At 45.8% G+C, this 17,563-nt stretch overlaps 2 protein-coding genes across 4 annotated transcripts in view; one reads left to right on the top strand and one right to left on the bottom strand.

Moving 5' to 3' along the window:
• PAN3 (poly(A) specific ribonuclease subunit PAN3) overlaps positions 1 to 13,913 on the top strand; it is a 103,251-nt gene extending 89,338 nt beyond the window's left edge. The window contains exons 20-21 of one of the 2 annotated variants that reach the window (XM_082043213.1): positions 11,044 to 11,136; positions 13,783 to 13,913. In XM_082043213.1, the coding sequence (XP_081899339.1) occupies positions 11,044 to 11,136; positions 13,783 to 13,821 (132 nt within the window). In that variant the 3' untranslated portion in view covers positions 13,822 to 13,913. The remainder of the gene's footprint in view (positions 1 to 11,043; positions 11,137 to 13,782) is intronic. The other variant, XM_082043216.1, reaches the window with a different exon arrangement.
• FLT1 (fms related receptor tyrosine kinase 1) overlaps positions 1 to 17,563 on the bottom strand; it is a 118,135-nt gene that overhangs the window by 4,596 nt on the left and 95,976 nt on the right. For both annotated transcript variants that reach the window (XM_082043209.1, XM_082043210.1), the window contains 12 exons: positions 17,026 to 17,130; positions 13,907 to 14,020; positions 13,097 to 13,185; positions 10,893 to 11,052; positions 10,378 to 10,475; positions 9,713 to 9,835; positions 8,359 to 8,470; positions 6,611 to 6,710; positions 5,144 to 5,249; positions 4,922 to 5,052; positions 4,422 to 4,506; positions 3,796 to 3,887 (listed from right to left, as the gene is read on the bottom strand). In XM_082043209.1, coding sequence (XP_081899335.1) covers positions 3,796 to 3,887; positions 4,422 to 4,506; positions 4,922 to 5,052; positions 5,144 to 5,249; positions 6,611 to 6,710; positions 8,359 to 8,470; positions 9,713 to 9,835; positions 10,378 to 10,475; positions 10,893 to 11,052; positions 13,097 to 13,185; positions 13,907 to 14,020; positions 17,026 to 17,130 — 1,315 coding nt within the window. The remainder of the gene's footprint in view (positions 1 to 3,795; positions 3,888 to 4,421; positions 4,507 to 4,921; positions 5,053 to 5,143; positions 5,250 to 6,610; positions 6,711 to 8,358; positions 8,471 to 9,712; positions 9,836 to 10,377; positions 10,476 to 10,892; positions 11,053 to 13,096; positions 13,186 to 13,906; positions 14,021 to 17,025; positions 17,131 to 17,563) is intronic.

The following is a 17,563-nucleotide window of genomic DNA, read 5'->3' as shown; positions in this document are numbered from 1 at the left end:
TCCCAAGAAGGCCCTACATCTACATTTGTTTGAGATGGATGGAGTTCATGAGGAGGAGCCCTCATGATGAGGATTGCAGGTGCATCCCATATTTTTATATTGCATCTATCGGCAGATGGACGAGTAATTGCCTTGGGATAAATCCTGCAACTATATGACAAGGTTAGTCACAGACTCAATGGGTCTGTGACTAATACAGAATTTTTGTGAAGAGTTTAAAGAGAAACACTTCTGTGGTTTACATTGTAAGTCCTGGGGAGCAGTGGACTGGCAAAAGTGTAGTGTGCATGTGAAGTTATGAGACTTAAAATCATCATGCTTTGATCCTTTCATTCGTCATCAGGCTTTTGCATCCTGAGAATTTTCTTGTGAGCTAGATTTGGCTTCTACTTCAATTAATAAAACTACAACAGTAGAGCTGCATCTATTAATTTTACCCTGAATGCAGTGCTGTACCTGGACATACCCTCCCATGGAGACCTTTGAGGGAGCCCCTGGGGTTCTGGGATCCATAGTCAGGCTTTATTTTGAGACCAAGCTTACAGTCAATAAAGGCTTCTCTAGCTGTGGACTATCTCATTTGCACTCTAGAAATGTAAATGAGCAACTGTCCTGTTGGTTTTTAATTGGGATCATTTGTTGGAGGAAGTGGCTGCTGCTTTCCTGACAGACTGAAGAACAGAGTGAGGTTAGAGATTGGCTGTGGCTCTTGAGATGCTTGTTCCAGCACACAAGCGGTGGAGTTCGCAGCTGTTTTTCTGGCTTAGCAATTTGCTTTGACTCAGGGATTTGCTCCGGCCCGAGGATTTTGGCTTACTTGGGTTGGGCTTTTTCACCAATCCTGAAAAGCTACAAGAGAGTTGCAGTTGGGATCCTTTCCACTTGCAAAGGAGCAGAGCTCAGAAGGTGGTCCTTTCTCTGCCCCCAGACCTTTCTATTGGGATCTTGTTACCTGAGGCCTTACATTAGGGAAGACTTACCTCTATGCTGTTCAGAGTATGACTTATTTTCATCTCAATGGCAATAGCAAGTCCAAGACGTGTAGCAACCACTTCTGTTTTTACACTCCTGGCCACCACCTGGGCCTCAGGGGCTCACCAAGGTATGGGCTGATGTTTGTTTCCTATAGCAAAACCAAGGGTGAGCTTTGCATGTTGGCGCCTTTCCCTCCACAGCAGTAGGTGCCTGAGGAGAGGGGACTCTGCTGGCTCGGTGGGGTGCCCCTGCACTCTCAGGTAACCTGGCTCCTTCCTCTGGGGTTGATCACACTGAGTAAGGACCAGTGCATGTACTGGCACCCTCCTGGAGTCAACTGATGAGTTTACTCTGAAACAAACCCTGGGTGCACTTTTGGGGACAGGCAGGATGCACCAGATTTGGGTCCTTCCACCCCACACCACCAAGCCTGAATCCAATGATGCTGCGCTCCAGGGTGCACACACACCCTTTTGCTGCTCTGAGAGCATCACCCCACCGTGTGGGCTTGCATGCGATTTCACATGCTTTGAATTGAGAAAAAAAACCATGCTGAGCGCAGTCGTTCTCTTCTGGGCAGCAGCGAAATGCGGGGTCCCAGGGAAAGGCAGGGCTTGGGGTGTCCCTGCGGTGAGCACAGCCAACCTGCCCCAGCCTGCTGGCGAGTGGGGAGAGGACAGGGCATGGCCCTGCAGTACCCTCAGCGCAGGACCTGCAAGTGCGTTTTTCTGCATCTGTGTCCTGAACCGTGGTGTTGAGGTTTACAGCATGAAGGTAAGTGCTGCGGAAGCAGTGAGGTGTTACAGTGAAGGTGATCTAGCTATAAGCTGCTGCTCAGAGGAGGGTGACCCCTGCCTCAGCCTGGTGCTGGCACCAGCTGTACTGATGGTGAGCTGCTGCTGCTCACTCAGAAGCTATTCTGGGGCTGTTCTTCTGATAATCCAGCGACCTGAACCAGCTCTCTGCAAGGCAAGCCAAGCAGAAATGTCAGCACAAGAGAGGGGGTAGGACTGCAGAGCAGGATGCTTGAGACAGAAGGGAAGAAGCAGGACTACGCATCTGGTTAGATCAGCTTCCATGTGTCAAACCCCTCCAGGCTCCACCTTGTTCAGTGTTCCGTGCAACATTCAGGGGTATTTATTTACTGTTCCAACTTAGCCTAAGTAAAGGATGCTTAGCTAAGAAGTTTAGCTTACAGGCCAGTTGACCTTGTACCTTCTCAGCCAACTGCTCTGTTTCTATGAGGATTAATGTTCTAGCAGCCACTGTTGAGTTCAATTTTTTTCCCCCATCCAAGCATTCCTTTTCCTTTTGCAGCTGAAAATGCTCCTTAAAGCAGTTCTGGAGGGGTGCTTGGGGCACACTCCACGTATTCTCTACCATGCAAAGAAAAAGGCATTTCATACATTTCATTTGGGGAGGTTGCCATGTTGTCTCTGCAGCTGACAGCAGCCTTCAGAAATGTCACATTTACACAAATTAAAAATGGGTTAAACCACTTCTAGGAAACATTGCATCCTTTGGAACCCTGTAATATCCACACACATCCCAAGCTCTGTAACACCTGGGTCCTCAAAAGAGAGTATGAAAAATTACCTCAGTAACATCAAAATACCATAAAATTGCCCACAAGCCCCTTCTCTGAACAGTCAAGGCAGGAGAAAGGGTTTTCCAGCACTTGTTTGGAGTGGTTTGTATCACCCCAGCTTTGCCACGCGTGAGCAGTGCTCCATTGCAGACTCCCGCCAGCAGCGCGTTTGCCCGGCACACTGTGTATTTTGGCTGTGTGAGCGTGCATGCTCTCATACACGTATTTCTGAGCTTGTAACTAACGCCCTCTTAGTCACCGGCATTTTTCTTGAAGCAAGACCTCTCTGCCTTGACTGCACATTTCAGCCAACTCCAATTGTTCATGAACACAATACTACACCTCCCAGCCTGCCCAGCTGCAAGTTGCTGACAAGTTCGGCTCAGGCAGGATGGCGGGATGGCCTTGACCTCTTGCCAGCGTAAGATGAACGTTGGGTTGGGTCTGGGCAGTCCCTGGGCTGGCTGAGAGCAGCGAGCCAAAACCAGCCACAGACACCGCCAGCTTCGCAGCGTCTGGGAACTGAGACACCGCCGGCATTGAGAAAATAAACATTTCCCATTTACAGAGAGTTTGTGTCAGTGCAATGCATTTCTTAGGGCAGCCCTAGTTCCCTGCTTGGGCAGCTGTCAGGAATTAGGTGGAGGAAGGTGGCCAGTATATTAAAGTGCTTAAAGGCAGGAAGAGAAGTGAAGCTCTCACATCCATCTATTGTAAAGTTGCCACTTTAGCATCCTGAGCCCATGGGTGTTAAATGGGCCGTGCTTAGCTGAGTCATGGAAAAGAAGGGCAAAAACAAGCACGGGGAGCCTTGTCCCAGCTGCAGTGCCCTTGGGGACTTGCAGAAATGACTGCAAATCCTTCATAGCCACATGTTCCTCCTCGCCCTTGCCAAGGGCTTGTTTCCTACAGTTACTTACCTCTGCCCCAGCTTAGTCCCTTCTGGCACTCAGCGTGCAGTTGAGGCTCAGGTTGATCGGTAGCATGCTAATAAATCATATTGGTGATACGCATCAAAAGGGATGAGGGTTATTCGTTTGCTCAAAGGCACATGGAGGGTGAGGTGTGGGAGCTGATTGCTGACTCAGCTGAGCAGGACACGCTTCAGCAAGTGTTTGCAGGGACCAAGGAGACCTCAGCCACTTTCACTAGGCCTGATATAGCACGAGGACCTTGAATACTCCTTTGCCCTCTAAAACGTGAAGGAGAAGAAGGAAACATAAAATACAGACCCAAAAAGTGTCCGTTTCTGCTTGCTGCCTGTCCAGGTGAAGCGTTTCAGTTCTTCTGGAGCCAGCACCATCCCACTGTCTGCTTGGTAATCCTTGAAGAAAAAAGAGAGACATGAGTCTATTAGGTGTTAACTGTAGAAAGTTAGTTTTAAAATGGGCTCAATTACTCTTCGGTCAGCTTTTCAGCATCATTTTTGTTGTTCATGCTCACGGAGCTCTATCTGACTGATAACCGGACTTGTTCCTGCCAGGAACCTCTGATGGAAATGTGTCCCACAATTCTCATTTGCGCACTAGTATTCTGACAAAAACACAAATCTAAGGGATTTTAAGTGGCTCTTCCACAGTGGTGGGACTCAGATGGGACCCCGGCAGCTGTACCTATCAGATCTACTGCCACTGGCCATTGCTTATCAGGGAAGGTGTGTTTGCGTAGTCAGCAAGGATCTACTGTCCCCAGTTCGTAGGACATGGGATAACAGCATCCTGCAAGCACAGCTAATTTTGCACCTTGTATCAGTAGAGCTGACAAATCAGTAGAACCCTTTCTTGATTCTCCTTATATAAGTCTGTCACACAAATAAAAAGAGATAAATGGTGTACCATTTGGCTTAAGAGTCACTTACATTAAATACACGTGTTTCCTTGATGGGAAGCTCTTCAAATGTCTTTATGCGCTGGGGTGGTTTTATTTTGAAAGTGTTTATATATCTATTCAACAAAAAAAAGCAGGACAATTTTTGATGAGAGTGTGGAGTGCGTAAGCAGGAAGCCCTGGGTATTTCTGTTTCTTTAAGCAGTTGCCTAACTGTCACCGAGGTAGTTTACACCAAAGGGACTTCCTAACCAGACCCCACCCAAACCTCCCTCCCCAGCCCTGGTACGCACACAGCTGCCTCTGTCACAGTGCCTGAGCTTGGTGACCTGATGGACTCCCTGGGCAGAGACGCTTTAATGGGCCATCCCAGTCCAGTGGGATCCTGATGGTGGTGGCCTGGTGGCTGGTGGGACACTCAGACTGTGTGGGGTGTCTCTGGATGTTTTCTCCCACCCAGGTCCAAACCAGGCTATGCAGCAAGCTACAACACACAACAAATGAACTTGGTCCTGATATTGTTTCTCTCACCTGACATTTTCAGTGCTTCCACAGCTTGAGCTTGTAACAGGAAAATTTTCTTTGCACAAAGGATTGGATGCAGATGGAAACCCACTTTCTGTTGTAAATATACTATTGAGGGGTATGTAGTCTTTGCCTTCCTAAACACATAAGAAATCCAAGTGTTATTCCTGGGACTGTGTGACCAGTCACGCCTGCCTTGCTGACAGCACACAGTCATGACATTGGTACCTGCTGAACCTTTGCTTGCAGCAGGTCACCCAGCTTTTTCACCAGCTCGGAGAACCTTGGTCTGTCATTAGGATTGCTTCGCCAGCAGTCCAGCATGATTTGGTAGCTGTGAGGGCAAAAGCAAAAAGAGCACGTGGTGGGGTTACAGATCAGCTGGATTCAAGGCAACCCAGTCCCCTACAGCTTGTCACCAATAGAGTTAAATGCCAAGCCCACCTGACTTTACAAGGATGCTCTCCAACACCACCAAGACGTCTTACTAAAAGAATAAACTTTCAACAAAAAAAAGCAAATAACCTTCTTCCCGCAAGACATCAGGAAAACCACATCAAAATAATAATTTAGCCAACTAGTCATACTTTCTTTTTTTATTCCTAATTAAGCATTAAACCTTTGTATTAAACATCTATTGAGTGACAATGTTTAAGTTAAGGCATCCTAAGATGACTTATATGAATGTGTCACTTCCTTGTATTGGTTGAGTTGAGCTTTCCTTCCTGCAATAAAATACGTGGAAGAAGAAAAAAAAAAAAGCTCTTATCTACTGTCACTAGGATAATAAAACGAGCCAATGGGTAATACTGCCACATAGCCATGGCTGGCTCACATCCTTTCTCTTCTTCCAAAACTACTTTTTGGTAAGTGTTGCTATTTAAAGCCATGATGTAGCACTCGAAAAGGCACCAAAGACACCTACATGTACTTGATTTTTCCTCCAGAGGAAAAATACCCTGACATATTCCTGCTCCTGACTGATCTGAGCCCCGGGGTGCGTGTTGGGTGTGCTGCAGGTGCCTCCCCCAGCAGAGTGCTCTGTCCTGCTGCCAGGGCAGAGGGGCTGCAAGCTCAGGGTTTCACTTGGACTCCCTCCCTCGGGACCTTCAAAAAGGTGTTGGCCATGCAGTGGCAGCTGGAGGCTGCACCTGAAGGCAGGGGACCGGGGAGCCACAGCCAATGTCATGGTGGAGGGGCTTAGACAAACCCTGTAGGCGACACAGACAGGGGGGCTGCAGGTCCCTGTCACCTTCCTCTACCGTCAGACACTGTCTCCAGGAAAGGGTGGACACTCCTCGCCTGAGTGTTTGTGAGGAAGCCTCCCCTGTCGCTTCCTAAGTCAAGACGACGTTAATAATATCGCATTCCTCCAGCACTTATCTGTGTGCACTTTGGTAAATATTAAACCTGGAGAGGGATGAATGACCTCCCTCCTCTAGGCTGCTCTCTCAGGTCTCCTTGGGCCCAGCCCTAGTGGTCCCTCTTCACTATCTCTTACTCCATGGGAGTGCCAGGCGGCCAAGCATGGGGGAGGACACAAGAAGATGCTGACAACAACAAGCAGATACAAGGCAGCACTGAGTTGTTTTTCCTTATGTTGGCATGAGGTACTTTTGGGGATACTCATTCATCATCTGCAAGGTAACCCAGGAGGGCAGCGGTACACAAGGCAAGCGTAGAAAGGCATCTTACATCTCCTCGGTCGCTTGCTCCGGGGCTCGCATTCTTGTGCCTTCCTTTAGTCTGCTGCAGAAATCCTCGTCTATTTGGACTCCAGGGTAAGGAGAGGCGCCTGGGGATGACATTGGGAGAACAGGGTCATACATGCTTTGAGTTGGGCACCTGTGACCTAGCCTTGGCCCGATGCATCCCTGCCAAACACTCAGGGTGTGCAACTTCTGCTTGCAGAGCTGGGAGCCTGGGGACGGCCCCCACCTGGGGGCCTGGCCCCCCCAGCTGCTGCAGGCAGGGAGCTGCTGCTGACACTGCTTTAAGCCCTGGTCCTTGGAGCCGGGGCTAGGATGAAACCTGGCACTATCCGTGGTGTTTGCCTGGCCTGAATACCAAAACCAAACATGAATTTGACTTGAAAAGAATCCCTCAAGAACAACCAAGTCTGATCTCTCTGTGGTTTGGCCCACCACAAATTCTAGTAAGCAAAGTATTAGCAAACCCCAAATGCTCAAAATCACATTGAAAATAATAAAAGCATGGTTTTAAATCAGATCATTGTACATTTGTATTATTTCTCTAGTTTCTGTTGTTTTAAGGTTCAGCCTGATTGTGCTGTTCGTCTTCTTTCTGTAGATAAGAAAAACATCAGGAAAAGGGAAAATGAAAGAAAAAACAAAAGAGCTGTCTGAGAGTCAGACAGTCACCAGGGTCAAGGAGCTGGGGCTTTAAGAAAAAAATAGTAGGTATTATAAGGCTGACCATAAAATCACAAGAGTTGGCAGGCTGACCAGCAACACGTATTTAAACTAATAAATGATTGATTGTCCTGAGAATTGTATAGTATTGTTTCCTCTGCTGTTTGCCTCTTTTGTCAGCCTCTGTGGCGAACCCAATTAAGATTCTTCTATTCTGACGGTCATTGTTGTTCCTGCTCAGTGTGCATCTTGTATCCTGCCTTTTCCACGTGAAAGAAAGGAGGAAAAAAAAAAGCTTCACTGGGTTTTAATTTCAGATTGCATGCTCTAGTTCATCCTGCGGCATCTGTGCAGATGCTTGGTCGCCTGCTGTGTCCAGCAGTCTGGGTGAAGGGGGGTGCTGGGTCCCTCCTGGGCTGGGGTGACCGTCTAGTCTCAGGCTGGAAATGGGGGTGGCAGTCTGAGACATGCAAAGACCTCCATGTGTGTTCAGCTCCCTTGCTCCCACAACAGAAGTAAGAAGCTTTTGGAGGAACACCCAGCCCATGTCAATCAGTGTCTTGAATGATATCAGTGGCACAGGAGGCATTACCTCAGTCCCTGGCAGCTGCTGACCCAGGCCCACATCTCCATGTGATCTCACATTTAATAAAAACACTTAAAAATTTGCCCAATTTTCTTGGTTTGCCCCACAGGTCAGACGAAGCCCTGCAACCGCTCTGGCTGTGCGGCCTTGCATCTCTGCCGAGGGTTTCTGCAGGGGAAAGAGGGAAGCTCGAAGTTCTGCCCATGGCAGAAATAGGCGGGGAAGTTCTCAGATAGCTATGCTGTCCAATAAGACTTTCAGCCTGGCAAGACAGTTTTCAGTGCCGTTAAAAGCACCAAAATTTCTGGTTCACAGGGGTGTTATACACACAGTTCTCTCCCCTACCCCCACACCCCCCACCTCTGCCTGATTTAGGTCTTTCCTTATGGAAGGCCCAGCAAAAGCTCATTGAGGGTGATGGATGTTTTTCCCCAGGCTGATGTCCGCGCTGCTGAGTCAGCTCCTGGTGTGCAGAGTTAACGTACCCAAGGAAAATATCTCCCACAGCAAGACCCCGTAGGACCACACATCGCTTTTTGTATTGTAGATTTTATCAAATATGGATTCTGGAGCCATCCACTTGAGAGGAAGTCGAGCCTGGAGTAGAAGGGACAAACTTGATTATTATTTTCAAAGCCTAAAAGAATTTAATCATAGACGAATCAACTATATATTGTTAGGTAAATAATTACCATTCAAACAGGAACCTGTGGGATTTCCTTACAGGCAGTCAAGATAAACCCACACTCATTCAGACACTTTCTTAACAAATTCTCAGAGTAAAAGGCTGTTTTTAAAATACGTGTGGCACAAAACACCAGAGTCTGGAAAACTGTGACCATGGTGACCAAGCCTGGTCTTTGTGGGGATATGCAAGAACAGAGGTCTCTTGCCAGGATCCTAGAGACATTGGAGAAATCCCTACATCCAAGCACAAATCATTCTGTGATGGTGTTAGAGATGTTCTCAGGGAATTTTTCAGAGCCTGAACTGCAGGAGTGTGTCAGCAACCTTTGAAGCCCCCTAATTGCAGCCTGTTAGTGCTACCTGAGCAGTACCCAAGTGAGGCAAATAACACTTAGAATCGTAGAATCATTTTGGTTGGAAGAGATCCTCAGGATCATTGAGTCCAACCATAACCCAACTGTAGCACTAAACCGTGTCCCTGAACCTCGTCTAAATGCCTTTTGAACACTTCCAGGGATGGTGACTCTACTTCACAGCTACATGTAGTGCTGCAAGTCTTGAAAGCTACAGATGGGGCAATAGCTGGCAGGTGGGCAAGACCTGCAGAAGGATTCTGTGTGACCCCAATGCCCACACCAAATTCCCATGGCACCAGTGGGTGCAGGCACAATTTGCTGACCCAACCTTCATGCAGGCCTGGTAGGGGGCTTTCTGCCTGCTATTTGCAGAAAAAGTAAAATTAAAAGAGTAGGTGCTGGAGGTGGTGAGTCCAGCTCAGCTGCTGGAGTCACCACGAGCAGCGCTTGGCTCTGGCCTGGGTGCACCAGGGGACATGCACCTTGTTTCAGAGGGAACGGCTTCCGTGAAGGAAGTTGCTGAGTTGGTTAAGCTGCAGAGCCAGCCAAGAAACAAATGTCTAAAAAACATGTAAAGTACTAACAGGGCAGAGCTGTGAAACAGCTAGCATATCCAAGCCGTATGCTGGAGGATAGAAACGCTTTCCAGACCCACAATGCATCTTCTCATAAAAACTGTGACAGCTTTCAAGCTCTTTTAAGTTCAGGAAATGTGAATGTCTTCAGAACATTTTGGTGGACAGTTTGAAATGATACGTTATAAATATTTGGGTAAATAAACAGCATCTTGACTTACATCTCCTTTTCTCACATAATCAGGATTTTTATAAATATCTCTTGCGAGGCCAAAATCACAGATCTTCACGACATTGTTCTCAGATAAAAGGATGTTTCTGGCTGCCAGGTCACGATGAATGCACTATAATAAAACAGTTTCACAATCAAACTGCATTTCCTTAATCCTGCCTACAAATTTCCTGACTGTCTCCCATATCCTTTTAAAAATTGTTATTACTATTTGAGAGATCAATTTAACATTTTTTAGGGAATTTGACTATAGTTTACATGAAATTACTGTAAACGGTGTCAGTTCTTAAACAAAAAAAAACCTCGCAAGTCCAAAAAGTATTAAATTCTTAAGAACCTTGACATTTGCAGGGAAAGCGCTGGTTCATTTGGAGCTCCCTGCATAATATATGTTGAAATGAATTAAAAAGAAAACCACACCACACCCAAAAGATCTCCCCTGAATGAATGAGCTTGACCTGCTGCCTTCAGCCATGATCCTGTGTTTATGGACTATGGAGATTTGGATAAACACACTGTTGTATTTATAACACCAAGAGGAAAACGACTCTTCCGTTGGGAGCTCTCCCAAGGAAGGTGTCACTAAAACATAGACATGATTTCACCTCTGAATCCCATCCTTCTGCAGGGAAAAATCCCCAGTGCACAACTCACCTTTCTTGAGGAAAGGAACTCCATGCCTCTGGCCACCTGAAAGCTGTAAGAGATCAGGTCCTCCATCGTGAGCGGCAACTTGTAGAGCTCATCAGCATCTGCAAAAGTGGAAAACACGGTTTGTTGCTAAGTTAGCTCACAGGCAGTTATTTCTCCCCCTATTACTCCCATAAATTCAGTCTTCAGAGAGTAGTAGTTGAAGGTCAATCCACTGTCACTGGAAACAAAAATAATGCTTGCTTTATACCCTATGCTTTGGACACTGCTGTGTTTTCCCCAAAGATAAGGAACAGTCAGAAGAAAACAATCACGCATTTTCCTGTCAGATTTAGTAATGCTGGAAATAATCTTTTTTTAAATCTTCTACCCTCTGGACATGAGTGTCTGTGAGTGTCTGTGAGCGTCTCCCACGGATGTTTATTAGGGTGATAAATGAGGAAAAAAATGTCAGGGATGCACAGTATGTTGTAAAAATATCACAGACCGTGTAGGGACAGGAAGGAATTAATACCTACCCTCCTCGTCCTCCTCCACATCACTCAGACTTTTATCTTCCTGGAACCCAGAGCTTGCGAAGCTCTCACTGCTGGTGACACTGGCCAGCCTTTGTTTTTTGCCTTCCACTGGCTCAATATCCTTTTTCTCTTTCACTGGTTCTCCTTGCAGACAGGAGTCCTTCAAACAGAGAAGATGTGCTACATCAGAGCAATGGAGGGGGTGGAAGAGGAACTTCTGTTGCCTTTCCATCAGGAGAAGATGGTAGTCCATAGAATCATAGAATAATTTTGGTTGGAAGAGACCCACAAGGTCATGAAGTCCAACCATTAACCTAACACTGGCACTAAACCGTGTTCCTAAGAACCTCATCTACATGTCTTTTAAACACCTCCAGGGATGGTGACTCAATCACTTCCCTGGACAGCCTGTTCCAAAGCCTCACAACCCTTTCCATGAAGAAATTTTTCCAAATATCCAATCTAAACCTCCCCTGGAGCAACTTGAGACCACTGAGGCCATGGCACGTGGAACCACCTCTCCCATGGGTCCACATGTCCAGTGCCACTGTGACACACAGGAGTTGGTGGTAGGCCTGCGCTCCAACAAGGTTGCCATCCACAGAGGCCAGAAATATGGTGGCTTGGGAGAACCAGCACATCATTCTGGTCCCACCCAGGTGGTGGACTGACTCTGATGTGGTGAGGATTTGCAGGGTCCATGGATAGACACATCCTCTGGTCTGTGGCTCATCTCAGCCTGAAACAAGACATCTGAAAGGGCCTATTTTTCTCCAGTAGCCAGAGAAGGAACATGGTGGGATGAGTTGAGAAGGATGTGCCCACAGTGCGGGTGTCCCAGCCCTCTCAAAATAAAGCATCAGGTTTTTGTCCCAGGCTGCTTAAAGCACCTGCCTCTATGTCCCTGCACAGTGCCTGGTGTGGGGCTATAAGCCCTTCCAACAAGAAGCAAGGGCATTTGTGTTTGAAATACAGCTGCTTTTGGAAGTGAATGCCTGTCTTCCCTAATGCCTTTATCCAATGCTTTCAGGTTACATTCAGTGACAGTTTAATGGGACACATGCAACACTGTGTGGAAAATGTTTCCCTGGTGAACAGCCTAGCCACCTGGCCATGCTCTTGCCCCATCTCCTCTTTCCTCTTGTCCTGTGGCCATGTCTCTCTCCTGCACATGCTGCTGCAGAGCCAGGCTCCCTCCTTCCTACCTGGGCACCGTTCCCAGGGGTTCCAGAGCACTGAGTCTGGGCAGGCTCCTCACTGGGGCATGATGTAGGTGACTGTCCCCACGGTGGACCCCACATGGCCATGCTCCCTGCTGAGCCTCCTACCCCAACAACCACACATTGGAGGAGGCAGCTATTGTGTTTCATGCAGAGTCCAACATGGATGGCCTTGGGAACAGACACTCAGCCAAAACTCTTTGGACGTGGAGGTCCTGCCTAGCGTGCCCTCCTATAGAGCCCTTCTGAAAAAACCCTGAGATGCTGCTGAGCTTTTGTCACAGCTGAGTGGGAGTTTTGAGGACTGCCTTTCTGAGTCCAGGCTCTGAAATCCCACTTCAGATCCCCTAATCCTTTGGGAGATTTTGCTGAAAGTGCACAAGCAGGGATATAGTTGGCACATTTGGCTTCAGGTTTGTAATAAGAAACACCCTGTGGATTTGATTCAGAGAGTTGTGGGATGTGAGGACAAGACTTTAATCTCTTTTCCTCTTGATAGCCCTTCTCCTCACACAATAAGCAGATTACTTGCAAATCTTTGAACATTAGGGTGTCTTGGAACATGAGCTTTAATGGCATTATCTCGGTTGTGTTCCCAGCGGTACTGAAATCAGTGGGCAAAACCACTTCCCTTGGCTTCGCTGACACCAGCCTCTGAAGTGACCCCAAGCTCAGCAGGAATGGGTTTGTCAGCAGCAGGGCGAGAGCATGTGGGGACACTTTGGATGGAATTCACTTCCTCTCATTGTAGATACCTCCATATGAATTACAGCATTCTCCTTTGCAGTCAGGGGAGAGAAATGAGCCCTTTCTTGTCACAGCACATCCCACACCAGACATTAAAATGCATCAGGTGAACTGCACCCAAAAGCCATTTTTCCCCTCTGGTAGGAGACAGTCTAAGGACACTAAGTCAGAGGCTGACATCTACATTACTGACATGTTAGGTAAGATGAACCCTACCAGAGGCATCTCTCTCCTTACCCTGTTGAGGCAGAAAAGATTCCTCTTGCTCTTCAGGTAGTTTGATAAATTCCCATATTTGCAGTATTCAACAATCACCATCAGAGGCCCTGGGCAAAATGAAAGTGCATTTTGAGTAGCATAAAGCAATATAAGGGGCCATCAGTTCTGAGAAGAAGAGTAGTGTTTCTGTCCCATAGCTGTAACTGGAGTCCAGACTAACTAAAAATGTCTTAATGCAGTAGAAGGCTGCTTGAAGGACACTGGATGTTAGCAAACCACCACTGTCTCTGGAAATCAGGGAGGGCCTAATTTTTGAAAACCGGGTCATGAACCTGGGTCTTGAGGGACCCTCTTTCCTCTTTGGGCAGTCTGCATTCAGACTGGAGTCCTGCAGCCCACGCTTGTTGAACTAAAAGAAGTGACATATCTAAAACAAACAATCACTCATACTGGCCCTGTGATTTTCTTAGTGGAATATTGTGAAGGATTTTACAGCGGACAATATCCCTTGTTGACAGCCTTTCCAAATTGTGTTTAACCTGTGCTTGAGCAGTGAAGAGAGGGAGATAAAGGACAACAAGTGGCATGGTCCTAAATTCACACTGTCCAAGTTAACACTAAAGGAAAGTTTAAGTAGATAAAATGTTTAATCACTTCACTAAATGACTAAAAATCTCTTTTTCTCTTCCTCTTTTTTTCACCAGCCACAGGACAACCTCAAATATTTCAAGTTAGTAACTTGACCTCTGGACAAAAAACAACATGGCCAACTGATCATTACTGGAAGGTGATCCAAACCTATTTTCAGTGCGGTGTAGAATTTTTTACCTCCATTTTTCGTGCATGCTCCCAGCAAATTCACAATATTCAGATGATGACCAATGTGGATCAGGATTTTCAGCTCAGTCATCAGTGCTTTGTACTCACTTGCTGTGGCCCCTTCTGTAAATGCAAAATAAAGTCAATATGAAATGGTGAAGAATGGGTCCCGCTGAGCTTTACCACTGATCATCACTTTTAATTGAAATAACCTCCATTACTGGATGTACTTCATGTGTTGATGTTTTTTGTCTATTTGTCCCTGCTCAGCATCCTCTTACTTGCAATAAAACCCATAAAAAGAATTAGGCACTCAACTTCCTCCCAGTAGAGTTTGTTATATTTAGAACTGAGAGAAATTTTTTTCACATGAATAGTTTTGTCGTTTCAGCCAAAAAATGAAAGAACAAATAAAAAGGGATTTCAAAGCTATAATTAACTCCATCTAGAGTAGGCTTCAGCTGACCCAACTTCAGGTCTAAGGGTTATGTACTAGCCTGAACTAATCAACATCTCAAGAAGTCAGTGACAAGAGCAATGCATTTCCAGAGGCTGATACAGCCATCAGCTTTACCCATCTGAGTAGGGAAGACATGAATCACCCTTTGGTGTTGATTGTTTGATTCTGTCTGTTATAGAGGAGGTCTGGATTATTAAGATAGATCAGGGAAGTAAATTTTAAATGGTTAAAATTAGGTGACTGCATCTTACCATTACTGGTTATGATCAATATTCATTATAATAGTAATAGTAATGATATAAGAAATCCCACAACTAAGCCCAAATTCAATTTAGTGTTGCGTGAAACTTTTCATTCCCTCTGAGCAATTTTTTTCTGCAGAATTTTTTTTTGTTAAGAAAAAACATATTGCTTTGTGTAGACTCAAAAGGATTTTTTCACTTTAGTGACACCAAGAGTAAGAACATTCCAGTGGAAAGAACCTAGAGCTAGATCTTAAAGGTCTTGGTTTAAATAGATTTTCTTGGCGGCTCCACACAAAATTTGTCATCTACTCAGTGACCCACTATTCATCTGTATAGGTGGTAACACTTTCCCTCTACCTCATGGGAATTCTGTGTGGACAAAGCCCATGAATGACTGCAAAGTTCCTGGATAAGGAACTTTGTGAGGACACAAGGAACAGGGCATATCTTCCCTCACTTTGAGTGCCCACAGTGAAGATGCCTAGAGAAGATCTAGTCACCACAGTCTCTCTTCATAGTCATCAGAGCTAAACAAGCTCTCAGCTCATCGTGTGCAGGGGTCTGCCTTTGGATGGGATGAATTGTTGTTTCTCACCACTGAAAACAAAGGGAAATTGAGTGACTAACTCTGCTACAAACATATACTCTGCACATGAATCCCACCATGAAGACGTCTTGTAACTGCTGTCTGCTCCTGCCTATTCCAGGAGTAAACCCTGTTGCCTTAGTGGTGCTGGCTGGCACGAGAATCCTGCTGATGTACATGAAGAAATGTTGAATCTATCAGACCACTCTGCCAGCACATATGTTTGTATTTTGGCAAAACAGCTCAGTTAACCACAGGTAAGGTGGTGACCCAGGTGATAGGCATCCACTGAAACCAGTGACACAGGTGGCTATTGGCCCACTGCTGCAGAGAAGGTCTGGACAGGGACCAAAGCTTTAGCTTCCTCCCATATTCCAGACATGCTTGCTGCAGGGTAGTTGTTGTTTTGGTGCTGGCCAACAGGATATTTCTGTGTTTCTGGAACAAGAGAGAGGAGGAAGGTTTGCAACCCTCTCAGCTGCAAATTCCTGTCTTGAGGATGATCCTGGATGTCACAGTAGCATGTACCACCCCCTGGGAAAGCATTTAGCATTACATTGTAGAGCAAGCTTATTGAGGACAATATCAAGAGGTCACATCCTACACAGTGTATGGCTGCCAACATTGTTGGCAAGAAATAGAAGCTATTTCAGGTTGAGTGTTGCAGGGACAGACTGTAGGTTTGAGAGGATCACACATGCCCCTCCAAGGGCTGGAAGTAACATGTACAGATCTCCTGATAAATGATAAGCAGGTAAGCAGCTGTGGAGCTACTGGGTAAGAGGGTTGTAGTCCAACTCTGCCTGAACAGAGCCAGCTGAGAACATCAGGGATCCAAGTCTTACTGGCAGAACAAGGGGATGTGATCTGGCAGAGGATGACACTGAAATGGATTCAAGGATTAAGACTGCTAAGCAGTTCAGCATAAGCTCCCAGGGCAATGCAAAAAACCCCAAACCAAAACAACAAATAAACACCCCACACCAACCAACTAACCAACCAACAAAAAACCCAAGCAAACAAAACACCCAAACCAACCAAACAAAAAACCCAAACAGAACAAAACAAACAAAAAACTCATCACCAACAAAACCCCCACAAACCTAATATGATCCTTACATACACAAACAAGGGAAAACTGAACACAGAATGAATACAGAGGAAGGGATGCCACCATGACTCTGGGTTAGGGAATTCAGCCACAACTGCTGCAGGCTACTAGTGAATATTGTCCTGCCTGATAATTTCCCAAGCACCCTCTTCACATTGATGAGGGTCGTTGTCCCTTCTGTTCCAATGAGAAAAGTGGCAGTGAATAGCTGGGGGATGATTTCACTTTGGGAAGAGCACTGGTGTATGAAGAATGTTGGCACAACCGGGGTGTCAGCATCTTAAACTCCACAAGATGAGACTCCAGACACTTCAGTGAGGACCCACCTGTACAACACCTCAAGATTTAAACAGCTCAATCTGTTCAGTTTAATAAAAGGGCCTTCATGAAGAAAAATCATTATCTAATCTATACAGAGAAGGTTAGAATGAGAAGTGAAATTCAGGCAGATGCAAATTATAAATAAGACACCTGTTTTTAACAACGGGATGATTAATCATTGAAAGTAAATTGGAACTAATGATCAAGGAAAATATGAAATCTTCTGAGTTTCTTCACATAAAGGTGGATGCCTTATGCATCAGATGAATTTCACTTGTAGTGTTTGGTACAGGATCAGTCTAGCATAATGGTACAAGGTAGGGTATGCAGGAAATGCTATTGTCCCTTCTGATCCTACAAAAGTGACTCTTTTATTCTTTACATCCCAGCCTTGCAGCAAGATACCTTTCAGCATTTTCACAGCAACTATTCTGCATGTCGGTGATTTCTTAATTCCAAAAGCAGATGCTTGTACCACCTTTCCAAAAGCTCCATGTCCAAGAGACTTCCCTGTAAAGAAAATAAATTGGAGAGGTACATTCTAGTTAAAAAGTAATCCTATCAACAAATGACTTCATAGACAATGAATTGAAAAGTGTGCTTTACAATGAGTCTTTGTTTGTTTGATTGTTTTTACAGTAAGCAGACAAACCAGAAGACTGAGTCATTGTAGGGAATAAGTGATATGATTGAAAATGATGCTAAATGAATACAGCCATTCAGTGGATGTATACTGGATTCTGATACATTTTTTTCAGTCTAGCTCTGCCAGCAGAAAGAAAGATTTAGTCTTTTTTTTTTTTCCCTGAGCACACTGCACAATGCAGCAGCCTGGGACACTGCCACTCAAGCCCACAATAACACAGGGTCGTAGCTTAAACTCACACACACACTGAGATGCAGCTTGACACAGACTTTGGTAATTTTTGCAAATGAAATTCTT

This window comes from Streptopelia decaocto (genome assembly GCF_964273445.1).
Source record: "Streptopelia decaocto genome assembly, chromosome: 1".
Classification (NCBI taxonomy): Eukaryota; Metazoa; Chordata; class Aves; order Columbiformes; family Columbidae; genus Streptopelia; species Streptopelia decaocto.
The sequence above is the reverse complement of the archived record's forward strand: the minus strand, read 5'-3'. Positions and strand labels throughout refer to the sequence as shown.